The sequence below is a fragment of the Cydia strobilella genome, chromosome Z, assembly GCF_947568885.1.
Source record: "Cydia strobilella chromosome Z, ilCydStro3.1, whole genome shotgun sequence".
In the NCBI taxonomy this organism is placed as follows: Eukaryota; Metazoa; Arthropoda; class Insecta; order Lepidoptera; family Tortricidae; genus Cydia; species Cydia strobilella.
The window spans coordinates 25,758,436-25,774,593 of NC_086068.1; the positions used below are offsets into that span (position 1 = coordinate 25,758,436).

Below are 16,158 nucleotides of genomic sequence, written 5' to 3' on the forward strand. Positions count from 1 at the left end.
AAGCCGAGTGTCTAATAAAATTACAACTTAGTTCCAAGTCCGAGAATATAAAGGCAAAACACAACTCAAATCTTAATCTGAGAGTGTATACACGAAACACAGTGTAGCAATAGTAGTCAGTTCTTAATCTGAAAATATATGGAGAAAATTACACTGTAGTAGTTGAAATAACAGCATTTGCCTTTAACATCGAAGATATAAAACAATAAGCAGTCGCTACATGCAACCAATTATAAAATAATTATGTACAACTTGGCTTGCCTCTTCCGTGCCCCTAAATAAAGGCAACACACTTACTATACTACCGTTGAACTACGGTAGAACCTGAACAGAAGTTCATGTTATCGAGGTTACTCTCTTACCCAGGTTCGCCTTATAGGTTTCACTAATTGTATTTTGGTAACCATCATGAAAGTGTATATTGATGATGATCAATCAGCCACATCAATGGCACATGCTTAAACCATAAAGCTTGTCAAACAAAGCTTCCCAAGACACACATAGTTGACTTTCTTCAGCTGTACATGTGCATTTTATGTGTAGGTAACTCAACACATCATCATCCAGGTTCAAATTCAGATTCAGATTATTATTTATTTGCGTTAAGTACATGTACATGCAAATACAATTATACAGTATATACAATTATTTACATCAATTACTTAATCTAGCTAAAAATATAGTGCATAAAATAATGTCGGGTGGTATATGAATGTCAAATATTGTTATTATGTAAATATAAAAAAAAAGTCAACTTTACAATATATTCCTAGAATCATTTTAATCAAGTGCGTTGGCAAAATATTCGTCAATTGTGTAGAATGGTCTATTAATAAAATAATCTCTCACTTTAATATCAAAGGTTCTTAAGTCACTACATTGTTTTATGTCAGTACTTAATTTATTGAAGATTTTAATTGCGATATTGTTAAGGCTGTTATTGAAATGGATAAAGTTAGATTTAGTTTGAACAAATTTTGATTTATTTCTGAGATTAAAGTTATGGGTTTCTTCAGCTTTTCTATAGTTATTTTGATTGACATAGATATACGCACATATTCGATATAAATACAATGCCGTAATAGTAAATATTTTGTAAATATTTTGCTTGGTTAACTTATACCTGCACAAAACTAAATCATTTTGTTAAATACCATGCAAGCACACATTGTAAGGTAAATGAGTTCACAATAGAACACAATTATGAATCTTGCAAAACAATGAAATAGTGAATCCACAAAATTTGTAAAAAATAATTTTATAAATTCTGATTTATGAAAACAAGAAGCAATTAAAGTGTACAGTCAGTTTTATAATACAAACAGTATCACAACATACTGCAAGTTCAGAGGAAAACCGTCAATAACTTCAAACATTAAGTAGCTCATGACATGGCTTGCTCCGGTCAATGTTCATTAGCAGTGAATGGGTTAAAATATTTGGAAAGCTTTAACCAAGATATTTACCTTTGTTTATTATGCATCCATTTAACACATAACTGACCGGTATGTTTAGAGTCCAGTGGCATTTGTATGTAAAAGACATGTATGTCATGTAGACAGTCAAAGTCCGTATTGACTCCTGAAAGTATTCAACTTGCTTACCATTAGCAAAGATAGATATAACTCCGTAATAGATGTATACAGTCTAAGGAAAAAACGTGCCTCGAAAATCAAGAAAATTTGATTCTCGTTCAGAGGGCGCTACTAGCTTTGGCTTACTGTCGTATAGATGGCGTTGACGGTTTCGTTTGTTATTTAACAATTTTAACGCATATCAGTGAAAGAACATGGGTCAATATCATAAAAATAATTAATGCAAATAAAAAAAATCATTTATCCATATTTAAATACATTTTATCGTATTTTTATAAATCTTCATTTTTAGTTTTAAAGTGTGTCGACAGATGGCAGTGAATTTACTGGGGTTACAAAATTTACTATGACAGTACCGCTCTAGTATAAGTTACTCTATGATTATATGGAGATATTGTTGTGTTCCTGCCGGTGAGTTAGGTTGCCAGAGCTCAACGAGGGTGCGGAGTGTTATGGTCAGCAACATGCATGCTCCTTTGGAGTAGCAGGTGTACATAGCCTACGGAGACTGCTTAACATCAGGCGGGCCGTATGCACGTTTGCCACGAACGTAGTATAATAAAAATATGTTGATAAGTGACTAATCTCTGGTTCCATGCAAAAGGAGGTATTTATTTAGAAATAAAATATTTGTTCATGATTGACCTACATGTACACTAAGGGTTAGTTGGGTTCATTATAGAGGCCTGAGCCGATAGCCACAAGCCAGTACTGCCTTCAACGGTATGGTATGGTAAATTCAATTCAAGAATCATTGCTGTAAAATTTCTGGAAATTACACAACCCAAAACTGTGACCCAAAAACATACTAACAAAGCATTAGTCCAGTTGCAATAAGCATATATGGAACAGCAATTAATTTTTCACCTCAGCAGCTCGAACAAGCCTACTTTCGTCACTCCCTGGAGTGAGGAAAGTGCGACTTTCCTCACTCCAGGGAGTGAAACAATGTAGCTTTTTAATTTAGTGAAGGCCATGAACTTCATACTTTTATTACATTTTTTTTATGGTATGGTATGGTATGGTATGCACCTCTTTACGCTTAAACTGCTCAACGGATTTCGTTGAAATTTGGTATAGAGATGGTTTGAGTGCTGGGACAGTACATAGAATAGTTGTGAAAAGTGGGGTGGAAATTTGTATGGGGAATCAATAAACGCTGAACCTATTTAAATAATATTTGGGATGGTCTACGTGTTTGATTTAGTTGAAACTGATACCAAACATGACTTCAAACCTAAATTTAAACAATATTAACCTCAGGAATTCAACTTCGGCGAAGAAGCTGAATTCCCCTCACACCAAATTTCACACCTTCAAAGTATGATTTTTGAGATAAAAACTACATTATATCCTGTCTCGGGACTTAAAACATCTATTGACCAAAATTCAACTAAATCGGTTCAGCGGTGAGGAGGAGTAAAAAAAAGTTCTTGTTTAAAGTTTATATGTTTTTACTTCGGAAAGGTAAGAAGTTTATATGTTTTTACGTCGGAAAGGTGGTCATGATTTATTTTGTATGTTGATACCACAAATGAATTCAGCACCCCCGATTTATACGAAAACGTAACCAAACCCGGCCTAGCAGCTTCACTGATGTAGATAATCAAGATAAAAATGAGAGCCCTAAATAAACCTTCAAGAGCGAATATTTCAACAACTATACAAGATGTCAAAAAACTTGACCTAATAAAACTTGTAGCTAATTAAATCACTTTTCATTTTGTATAAGTGGCCATGTCGCTCAGACGCATAGTTTCCGAGACATAATCGAATAACCGAAAAATTTAACCTTCAAACCCCCCTTTCCCCCCAGCACCAGGGTTACGGCCGGGGCCGGTTACTTTTGATATGTTCATCTCCTAACTAGTCCAAACAAAGCTACGAAGTCAAAAATTGTGTTCCTAGCATTACATGATCAAACGAACTTCAAAGTGAAGTTCGATCAGTATTATATGAGTAAGCTTCATTTGAAGATATAAAAACCAGGTAGTCCTTTAACCTACTAGGCAACTCATCGCATGTTTAAAGTAGGTAGCAAAAACTTTAACTCAAACAGGTCTATCCCTACTTTTCCTTGTTGGGGCGCGCGGCTTGCCGCCATTGCTCATTATTTTTAGAGACTTTACTTTCTAAAGCAAAACTTTCTTTCCGGGTATAGGGGAGGGAGGGTAGTTATATCTTCAAATGAAGCTTACTCATATAATACTGATCGAACTTCACTTTGAAGTTCGTTTGATCATGTATTATATTTCTCAAGCTTCATTCTTCAGATATAAAAACCAGGTAGATGTTAAGAGTTGAAAGTTTTGCTGCATTCTTTCCCATTATCAATATTATCATAGCATATTTATTTCTGAAAACATATTTGTAGGAATAATTATCTACCATGTACATATGTGTATGTTATACACAAGTTTACTGTTCCAATTGAGTTATAAGGTATTGTTAAGAAGCACGGGAAAGTTTAGCAATGCAGGTTCAAAAAGGTATACATATATTAGGTATAGCCAGGTTGTATATATATATATACTTTTACGTATTAGGATATTTAAACAAAATCTAATTTGTTCTTCATAAAACCTAATTGACTAAGATTCCATACAATTTGTGGTCAACTTTGCATTAAGTTTAATTCGATTTGAAAAAGTTTAATACGAGTAAACTCATAAGACATATGTCCTTTTGTGAAATGTATTAAAATTCACTAGCAGTTCTTGTCCGCGATACGGAATTTTTGAAGGCTCAGAACAGTACACTATTGATGACAAGATTCAGGCTCGTCTAAGTGTAATTATCTACGAAGATAAGACGTAATTTAGGCTAACGATACAACCCAGCGTTACCTCCATACAGGGTGAGATACGCTGTGGCTGTGATGTCTTTTCCCGCGTCTTGACGCTTATGACGCGTAGGCCGTGTGACGTCTGTCTCACGACGACTCATCCTGTTTACGATGATCTCTGAGCAGACGACGACAATGAGAAAATTCAGTTATTAGGCGCGTGCACGCGCAAATCGGCTTACAGCAGCTCCTGATCAACGAATAGTGACACGACGTGCAATGGACAAAGACTCACGCGGCCTAGCGCGTTTTCGAGCTTTAACTTAACAAAAACCATGTCTTTGCTCGAAACATGTCTAACGTCGTTTTTAAGTCCTTTGATTTACCCAAGAAGAATTATATTTTGATTTTTATCAAATTAAAAAATCCACCACGTTCCTGAAATCTAAAAAATATATGAACGTGCATAAATTATGCTTTCTGTTCAGTTATTAAGCATAAAGCATGTCATATGTGTGGCATCACCAAAGGTATTCTAAACAAAAATAATTTATAAGACTAGCAGTCTACTCAGCTTTCGAAGTAATCTTTCAAATAAGATTGTAATTTACTCACACTCAAATGTTTATTATTGCGCTCATATTACATATAATGAATGGGCCAAGGTCCATTAATGGTAACAGAATATTTATTTATCATTTAATTATATATACGTACCTAATGTACATATATTCGAGCTATTAAAATGCATAATAATATCCAGTTAAACCTGAGTAGGTAAAATCAGCGTTTAACAAACATCATTAGGAATTAATTTAGTATACATTTATAAATGGCTGCATGTGACGAGTACCTTTAAATAGAATATATAAATGATATGAACCTTTTTTATTTTATTTAAATTACTATTATTGACCGCAAGGCGCGATTGACCATATTTTCACAAATATTGGTGTAGCGGCTTCTATTCTCGCAGCGCGAACGGGACAGCACAGCAATCAACCACCAACCAAAATCAATGAAATGAAATGAATATCAATCAACAGAAATTCAGATATTAAGCATCAAATCTAAAAACGTATGCCCTCCATTCAAGTATTCGCTCTGCAAGGAACGAAAGACTGTGCGACGTAATGTTGTATATTTATAAAATGTAAACATTAAAGCCGGAATAATAATAAAAAATTGCCTTTGCTGTATTGCTACTATGGTTGTATTGAGAGTTCAGAAAACAAATATTATATTAAGTGGATTCATCTTAATATTTTAATCCATGACTTATGTCATGAATGTGCTATATTAATGACATAACGGTATTGCAAGTGGTGGGTCCCCACCAACTACAGTTACTAAACTTATAATATCAAGGTACATATATTTTAAACTTGGCAAAAACGTATTGCATGGTATCATCGTATTGATGATGGCTGAAAGAGTATCGCGACCGACACATGAGAGTTGAACCATAGGTGCATTCGTCATTTATTAATTTTTTACGGTTTCTATTAGCTTCTTAATTATGTATTTATATTTTTATGTGCATAATCTGAGGGTGATCCTTTAAAAGATAATCGGAAGGTAATCGTTTTGTAGTTTTGATACAGGTTAATAGGTATTTACCTAGTTACCCATTATTTACGACCATAAAAATAAATATTAAATATCTGTGAGAGATGCGAACAAATATATTCGTGTGTGTATTTAGCCAAATTGTACCGAAACCGCTTTATCATTAACTCAGTTAGATGATACTCTAATGGTCACTTTGTCAGGCTTCGGCATGAACGTATAAAACGTGTTTGCGTTTGTTTCTTAGCTTCAGTTGTAAGTTTAGTTTTTTGCCAGATGCTGGTGAAATATGTGTTACTTATGTATAATATTGTCTGACCACCTTTTGTACCATATTTCATGCAAAATAAAGTTATTTTCTTTCTTTCTTTCATATTCAGTACTCACAAATTGTTTCATTGGGTTTATTAGATAGATAATGATGAATAAACCCATTTTCCTGTAATTCAATTCAGTTAGGTGTCTTTGTTACAATTGGATGATTCAAATCATTTAATTATTCAATATCACTTAAAAAAGTAAAATCATATTTTTAAACAGACACAAGGTACTTAGATACTGACATCGCCTATGCCTTTAAGCGATCACGGTATTATAAATATATTTATATTTTCATGTATCCCATAACAATATTGGCGTACGTATCCCGATAATTTGTATGGTTATATGCATATATAAACATTCAAAAATGGTCACCAAAATATATACATTGTGCAGGGTATTACCACTTAGTTTATTACATTTCATTTGTGGTAAAAGAGATTTTATCCAGCTTAAGTTAAGGAATTTCGATCAGATTCACATCACGTGACGTGATGTAGGTACGTTAACAATTCCCACTTTTAGAGAAGTTATACTTATGTGGGTAATATAAAAACAATATAGGTACTATTGTATTGTTTCAATTATAAATTTACGAGGTAGTCTCGTGTTTATTCAAATTCAACCTCTGGGCGGATAAAAATACCGTACTATGGGTTAGGTGTGAGTAAAATTTATTCTGTCACATATAATTGGATATTAAAAATCCAAATATATTTTATATGTAAGGATTTATTTTAAAAGGCAATGTAGTCTTGTACCAAACATTTCGGCAGCTAGACCGACGTGTCTCTGACACGCACAAATCAAAACTGAATCGCGGAGCGCTGGTGAAAAAATTTAAAAGAAATATTTTTAATTCGAGGGTAGACTTTGAATGTTTTTCAAAATAAAACCCGTAAGGTATTAGATTACATAAATAGGCCTACATGAATAAAGTATATTTGAACTTGAACTTAAAAGATAATTCTTTATTGCACATAGAAAAACTTGAACTTGGTGTTTTAAAATGTGCGTGGTTTTGATCGAGAACCGCTATAGATTTATTAAATTGTGTTATGCATTGCTATCGTGTTGACTCACGGCCAACCCCAAGCAAGTTCTATCTTCGTGACGACTCTAGGCCGCCCCCCAGGTTTATAGTTACCAGTCGTGGACTCACGGCCCGCGCGGTACAAAGTAAATGCAAGGTAAATGATCACAAAGTGTAAGTTTTTTACAAAAATAGTTAAAATAGTTACACTTAAGTAAGTATCTGATTTTTCTTCAGGATTTGAAGAATCTATTATCACTCGGCAATTTTGCTTGAGTTTCTTCTATTGGGCCATCTAAAACCAAATAAAAAGAAAGCCTCCTTCGTCCCTTTAACACAAGACAATATGATTATTTAGGGCCCTTTGTTTCGTTGCGCGCTGTCCGATCTTAATTAAACCTTTGGTTGGTTCACGACCAACCCCCGGGCGCAATCGGTGTTCGAAGTACGAACAAACTTTCCATCGTGTTGGTTCACGACCAACCCCCAAGATAATTTTTTCCTTCGTGTTGATTCACGACCAACCCCCAGGATGATTTATTCCTTCGTGTTGATTCACGACCAACCCCCAGGATGATTTATTCCTTCGTGTTAGTTCTCGACTAACCGCCAGGATGATGAACAATTTTAATAACAAATATATTTTATATTGCACAACGAATACGAAACGAATAATCCCACAGCTTACATCTCGTATTCTCGTATAAATCGTATAATGTCTGCACTAAGTGCACTACGTATAGGCATTTTAAACGACTTTGAAACAAAATTATGATTTTACGTGCGTTCGTTGCCTCGCAAGAATAAAGAATGAGCAATGGCGGCAAGCCGCGCGCCCCAACAAGGAAAAGTAGGGATAGACCTGTTTGAGTTAAAGTTTTTGCTACCTACTTTAAACATGCGATGAGTTGCCTAGTAGGTTAAAGGACTACCTGGTTTTTATATCTGAAGAATGAAGCTTGAGAAATATAATTCCCTCTATACCTTCTTATTGCTTGGCCTAGTGGTTGATTTTGAAAATCTTGACACATTGGCGTCAGCCGTACGACTTACTCAATATAGGTTCCGGATATTATGGCATGATGGCGTACGATCGAGCGCCTGGTGCCATATCTACCTCCTTTTACTTACATCCATAGAATAAACGTTTGAAATACAGCATTCCGAATGAGAGTGAAGTAAAAAAAACAAAAACAAATACCCTAAATAACCGCGGTGTTTTGTCTAGAGCCGCTTAATAGATTGTTTAGCTATGGTTTCTATACGTTGACATGAAATGAAATATTATGTTGCATATTAGAATATTAAGAATATAACAGGTATCTAAAAACCAACCAAGTGCGAGACGGACTCGCGCACGAAGGGTTCCATACCATTACGCAAAAAACGGCAAAAAAATCATGTTTGTTGTATGGGAGCCCCACTTAAATATTTATTTTATTCTGTTTTTACTATTTGTTGTTATAGCGGCAACAGAAATACATCATCAATGAACATTTCAACTGTCTAGCTATCGCGGTTCATCAGATACAGCCTGACAGACGGACAGACGGACGGACGGACAGCGAAGTCTTAGTAATAGGGTCTTATTTTTACCCAATCGATGCTTGTTATCGAGGTTGTTTGTATTACCCTCATTGCAATCTACACTATTATTTCCAATAGTAAAATGGATTTGCTTGATTTTTATAACAGAGCTCTACTTCTAATTATGCAATTATAAATGAGTAGGTAGGTACATTAATATAAGTAAAAAAGTTAATATAACACTTTGGTGGTGTATTATGTGGTATATTGTAATTGTAACATGTATTGTAAACTGTGTGAGGTGTGCAATAAAGAGTATTGTATTGTACACTGAGTACCGAATTAAACTAAATGTTGTTAACAGGTCGTTGTCTGCCAGTACTCTGTGTTCATCTATTCCACATCTATGGCCTGATATCATATTTCAAGCTCGACGCAGCGAAGGCTTGGAAATTATTCAGCTTAATTGAAGAAGGCTACCACAGTACAAACCCTTACCACAATTCGGTACACGCTGCTGATGTCACGCAGGCCATGCATTGCTTTCTACAACAGAAACAAGTAAGTCTTTGCAGAAAACCTATTCATACTTATGTACATAGTTTTATGAATTTATTACCTGGAAGTTGAATCAACACCGAGGCAAGAATAAATAGTAATATAATAGATAGACCTTGCAGTTTTTCCAGAACGTCTCTTTCTGTTTCCGCTATACTAATAAGTTATCTATAAAAATATATTTTTATTAAAAATTATGGGCCCCAGCTGTCAAATTCGTAGCAAGCAGTTATCTGACTTTTTGTCCTTTTACAATCAACATTTCATTGGTTTAATGTGCACTTACAGAATTTTTTGAAGCCACTTTTATTTTAGATATCTCCTTCACCATTAGATCCGAGATTATCTGGAGCCCCTTGAAGTTATGGCGTCCCTGCTGGCAGCGATCGCGCACGACATGGACCACCCAGGAGTCAACCAGCCCTTTCTTATAGCCACTTCCAATCACCTTGCCACGTTGTATAGAGTAAGTATATACATACCACTCAAATCAAATATGCCGAATTGCATCAGGTTTTCCTAAACTATCCTAATGATTATTTTTACTCAATGTGTTTAAACAAGTATATTTAAATTACTCTTATCCGTTAAACGTCATGAAAAGTAATAATACGAAGTTAACCGAGGAAAATAGGGCATCAGAGGATTGGATTGACTTATGTTTGTCAAGTCGTACGTCAGAATATTTAGTGTAGTAAATCGTGTCACAAGACAGTCCAATGCTGTGACTACAGCCGTGGCGATACCTATATACGAGTAGGTATATTTAATCATGATCGTAGCTAATCGATTCCGTTATTTACATGAGCTTTTGTTTTAGGCTTGATGTGGAGGTTGAATCAGGTGTGTCACTGGTGGTCATGTTTTATTTTGTATTAATAAGTTGTATCGCGCTAGCATTAGTGTAGAATTTCCGCAAAATGTGACTCGTTTTCATACGCACTGAGTAAATCTTGGAAATTCACGTCTGATAACTTTGAAATAAACATATTTAGTAAGGTGTAGGGTAGAACTGCGACCCTCACCCTTATTACAGAAACAAAGTGCTACCTGAAAAGTAGGTTAGATTTGGTCCGAACTGCAACTCTCAAACTTATCCTTTAGGCCAAGCAATAAGAAGGTATAGAGGGAAATGCTAGGAACACAATTTTTAACTTCGTAGCTTTGTTTGGACTAGTTAGGAGGTGAACATATCAAAAGTAACCGGCCCCGGCCGTAACCCTGGTGCTGGGGGGGAGACTGGGGTTTGAAGGTTCCATTTTTCGGTTTTTCGTTTATATCTCGGAGACTATGCGTCTGAACGACATGGCCACTTGTACAAAATGAAAAGTGATTTAATTTGTTACAAGGTTTATTAAGTCAACTTTTTCGATTTCTTGTATAGTTTTTGAGATATCCGCTCTTGAAGGTTTATTTAGGGCTCTCATTTTTATCTTGATTATCTACATCTGTGAAGCTGCTAGGCCGGGTTTGGTAACGTTTTCGTATAAATCGGGGGTGCTGAATTCATTTATGCTATCAACATTGACACTTTTGCGAAGTAAAAACATAAACTTTAAACAAATAACTTTTTTTTAACTCCTCTTCACGCGTAAACCGCTGAACCGATTTAGTTGAAGTTTGGTAAATATATGTTAATTATTTTATTATTTTATTTATTTATTTTAAACTTTATTGCACAGTAAGAATATACAGTGACAAAAGGCGGACTTAATGCTACACGGCATTCTCTACCAGTCAACCTTTAGGCCAAACAGAGAAACATAGTTGGTGCGGGGTATGTAAAGAACAGAAACTAAATGCTTTAATAGACACAAATATAAATGTAATATGTAGATAAAATAAATATATAGGTACAACAATAAATATATAAATATCAATAAATATAAATAAATATGTATATATATATATATTATATTATATTATATTATATGTACCTGCTACTAACTTTACTATGCAGACACTTAATCGTGAGACTTTTCAAAAGGATACTTGCGCTTGAACGTCAACTTAGTCTCGGCTTGTCGTATGCTGAGAGGCAAATCATTCCAGAGACGGGTGGCTTGCACGGTGAATAAATTGGTCGTAGCACCAGAGCGGTGGTGCGGGATAGCTAAAATAAGTTTACGAGCGGTGCGAAGTTCGCATCCTGGTCGAGCAGTTACAAATTTAAATTTAGATCGCAAGTATTCTGGCGCCACTGGGTCAAAAAGAATGGAGAACAGGGTGCATAAAATTTTGAGACTTCTGCGCTCATGAATGCGAAGCCAGTTGAGTTGTCGGCGAAAAGCGGTTACGTGGTCATACTTGCGAAGGCCATAAATGAACCTAATACAGTTGTTCAATACTCGGTCGAGCTTGTCCAGTAATCCTTGCGTCACATTAGTGCAGCACACATCACAATAATCAATGACAGGTAACACCAGAGCTTGAATAAGGAGAGTTTTGGTAGAGATCGGTAGAAAATGTTTAAACCTATACAGTGATCGCAAGGTATACGCAACTCTTCGACACATATCGGACACCTGGGGTTCCCAGGTCAGGCCACAATCAAACAGCAATCCTAGGTTTTTAACTTTTGTGGAAAAAGGAATGACAATGTTTTCGAAGAGAATCGGTGCAACATTCGTGAAATCGGTATTTAGGATCAGGCGTGGACTCCCGATAATGATAGCCTGACACTTGGAAGGGTTCACAGCTATTTCGAAGTCTTTGGACCAAGATGAGATGCGATTGAGGTCATCATTCAATCTCGAGATAGCCTCGTCCACGTCATCAAGCCTCGACTGGGTGTAAAGTTGTAGGTCATCGGCATATAAATGGTAGGAGCACTTAATTTTGGTCGTAATCAAATTAATAAAAACGGAAAAAAGCAAGGGAGAAAGTATACCACCCTGAGGAACGCCCGAAGTTAGGTTGCACCAGTCGGAAAGCGATTGATCAGCTCGGACGGCCTGGCGGCGTCCCTGCAGGTAGGATTCAAACCACTCAGCCACTGACGACGAGATATTTAGGTGATTAAGTGAAGCAAGGAGAAGATCGTGATTTACTGCGTTGAATGCGTTCGAGAAGTCAATCAGGACCAAGACAGTAACTAGTGAAGATTCAATGCCAGACCTCACATCTTCAACGACACTTAGCAGCGCAGTGGTGGTACTGTGACCAGGGCGGAAACCTGACTGTAGCGGTGACAGTAGATGGTTGGAAAAGATGTGGGCAGACAGTTGTTTATGAACAACAGCCTCGAGGACCTTTGATAGAAACGGAAGAATAGAAATTGGGCGGAACTCTTTAAGTAAAGTGGGACTAGGGGTTTCCGGGAGAGGGATAACAAAGGCATTACGCGAGGCAGAAGGGAAATTACCCGAAGACAATGAAAAGTTTACAATGTAAGTGATGATTGGTACAATGTTTTCTAAAATGTTTATTATCATGAACCTACTTATCTCGTCATGTCCGATCGCATTCGACTTTACCGACGAAATCACCTTACGTATCTCGTCGTCAGTAGCCGGGGTGAAAGAGAATGTATTTATAGATGGAAACGGCAGAGTACTGATGAAAGATAAACTAAGAGACTTTGTAGTGGGGTCTAAAGAAGAAGTTTTAGAAAAATGATTGTTAAAATCGTTTAAAGGGAATGGTAAAGAATTAGAATTACACTGATAGCTACCCACACCAATAGATTTTAGAAACTTCCAAGTGTCAGCAGGTGAAGAGACAATGATATTATCGTGAATATGTTTCCGTTTCGCAGCTCGCACTATCATGTTGCATCGATTCCTAGGAGTTTTATAAGCGGTCCAATTGTCATCACACCTATGTTTTTTAAACTTAGTGAATGCTCGATCACGTCTCGTCATTGCAATTCGGACCGATCGAGTAATCCAAGCAGCGGGTGGTCGCTTCACTTTGACGTTACGGACGGGCACGTGAGTGTCAAATAGTTTTAAAACCGCCGCGTTTAGTGAGTCGACCGCCTCGTCAACCGTCGGTGCTGTAAGTGTGGGTGTCCAGTCAATCGCGCAGGCATCACGTTTCAACGCATCAGCATCAAGCCTAGCAAAACTACGCAGTTTAATTGAGACCGGTTGCATCTTAGGAGGTCGAACCTTGTAACACAGATAGACAAGATCATGGCGTGAGAACCCTGGAGCCGCAAACTGACCTACTTTGCTCACGTGGTCACTCGAGGAAGTCAATATGAGATCCAGCCAAGAGTCCGATGTGTCAGGATTGTAATGAGTGGGATTTAAAGGCAACACATTAAGGGCCGCAGATTCAATGATGGACAATAATTTGCGAGAACGGGTATTGTTTTTCAAAAGATCGGTGTTAAAATCACCCATGATTATGTGATGTGTGCCCAATGTTATGAAAGACTCGAGCAGTAGTTCTAGTGATAAAAAATAATCTACTGTAGGTGGACAATAAACTACCCCCAGAACCACCTTTGCCCCCTTAATATTTACTTCGACGACCAAGTGCTCCATGGAGTTAGAAAATTGAGAAGGAGACGACGATAGAATGTTGAAGGGGATATCACTGCGCAAGTACATGGCAACACCGCCTCCGCCTTTGCCCGTGCGGTCGTTGCGCAGAAGAATGTACCCAGGGAGCCCATACGAAGTAGATGGAAGATTGGGTTTTAGCCAAGTTTCTGAGATCAGAATTGCGTGGGCACAGTTATTGTTGTTTTCTATGAAATTGTGCTTTCTCTTATAAAACATAGTGACGGTTAGCGTTTTGAATTGACAAAATAATGGTGAATTGTTCTGTAATCGGCTGTAATAGCCGCTCTGAGCAAAAATATGAGAACATAACCTTTCACACGTAAGTACGGTATTTTACAACTTCCTCTTAACGCAATATGTGAGAATAACATCGTAAAATTACGTTACACTCAAAGCAATGTAAAATCAAACGATTTCAATAAAAATATCACAATTATTTACGCAAATTAACAAAACATTATTTGTAAAGTTTATAGTCTATGATTGTTCATTATTTTAGTATGTGGGTATTTTTACACTTTGTAATTTTTCGTCAGTCACCCGTTGACCACGAACGCTGCAAAGGGGTCGAAACGTCGGGATGTATTATAAATTCAATATACGCGATATAATCCGTTTTCATAGTTTTATTTCATTATTTGTAAAATTATCCGCCCAAATCACGTAGGTTGTTTGTGGTAATATGTCAGCTACTCAGACGAGTCTGAGGTCAGCCGTTTTTAATCTTCTTCTTAATTTAGCTGCATAACAATGATGTTAGGGATACCAGATGGAAATATCATAATTTTATGGGTAATTTTGACCTCGAAGTTTTTTCGTATTTCTAATTCCAAAAAATAAAATAAACAAATGTTGTGAAGATTAAATGTGGTGTACATTAATTGGTGTGAATAATGTGATTGTGATTTGTGATTTCATAAAATTAAAACTCATAATACATTTTATTTTACGTTTTATTTACTAAACATGTTTAGTTTTGTACCACCTGCGCGAATTATAGGAGGTATTTCATTGTTCATACGCCTAAAAAGAACGGCCCATTGACATTTTATTCAACAATTTTAATACCGTCAAACTTTGCCTCCAGGGTAATCGCCCCAACGTGATATCAAATATTGGGGTAATTTTTACCAATATGGTATCCCCACGTTTATGACGTCATCTATGTCTATCCCTTACGGGCGCACGCGGTAGGCCGCATCTATGTAATGCTAGGTCTATGGTAAAACTACTGTTTTTCATACTGCAATGGTGTCCTACGCTTTTCACTTGTCTTTCGTACACTTGCACAATGGCGACGAGAAGTCAAGAGAGGTCAGTTGTGGAAGTTGGCAGACTGCGTGAGAATGGTTGTACGCGCCAATCGCAGTGCGTCACTCGCAGTGTATCCCGAGTTAACGCTGGAATACTGCCACGTCCATGCCTCCCCCACGTCAAAATGCACTCAAGGCGCGTGCCCCCCGCAACGAATACTCACTCGTCTTACTCGTATATACGCCTTCATTTATTTGTCTAAGCTACGAGTACGTGCTCTCGTTTTGTCTGATTGGCATGCTGAATGATAAAATGTATTACGACGCGGCAATATTAACACCGCATGCATTTTGTCTAGTACCAATTAGCCTCATGCATGAGGTTAATATTTGAACGAAATAAGGTAAACGCAGCTATCAACGACCCATCGAAAATCTGCAGGTATATATATGTTTTCGTTGCCAGAACCATTTCAGCGGTAGGTAGATAAATTTTCACAAGCGTTTGTTCCTTGGGTATCGGGTAGTTTAACGTTATTTTGAGTGGTAGTTCGACAAAAAGATAAAATATGCAAAACACGAGTCGGGTGGCGTGGACGCAGGGTTTGTCATACTGGCGCTTGTACTTTCAAGTAAGAACGTGACATTTCTGTTTAAGACATTTATTAAAATAATTGACTACTGTACTTTACTTTTTATTGCTAAATGTATTCATTCAATTGTAAATTCTTGTTTTTACATCACAATTTATCTAAAAAAAGACTTCTAAAACCATAAAAGTTTAAATTAAAATAGGACGGTGATAGCTTCACCACTTTTGGTTGCAGCAGCTATCAACGATCCGTAAGTCGGTAATGGCCACAACGTAATGTTTAGTTTTTCACTATTTTATATTATTATAACATACCAACACAAGTATTTTTATGGACCCGTTTAAACTCAAACAATTAGTCTTTTTAAAAATCTATTACCGACATACACATGATTACCTAGTTTTCTTATT

At 36.6% G+C, this 16,158-nt stretch overlaps 1 protein-coding gene across 2 annotated transcripts in view; it reads left to right on the plus strand.

The window, feature by feature from the left end:
* The window catches only part of LOC134754210 (dual specificity calcium/calmodulin-dependent 3',5'-cyclic nucleotide phosphodiesterase 1C-like), a 166,409-nt gene that overhangs the window by 68,435 nt on the left and 81,816 nt on the right, over positions 1-16,158 (plus strand). For both annotated transcript variants that reach the window (XR_010128878.1, XM_063690371.1), the window contains exons 5-6: positions 9,195-9,391; positions 9,723-9,854. Coding sequence is in view for 1 of the 2 variants with exons in the window: in XM_063690371.1 (XP_063546441.1) it covers positions 9,195-9,391; positions 9,723-9,854 (329 nt within the window). In the remaining variant the exon portion in view is untranslated. The remainder of the gene's footprint in view (positions 1-9,194; positions 9,392-9,722; positions 9,855-16,158) is intronic.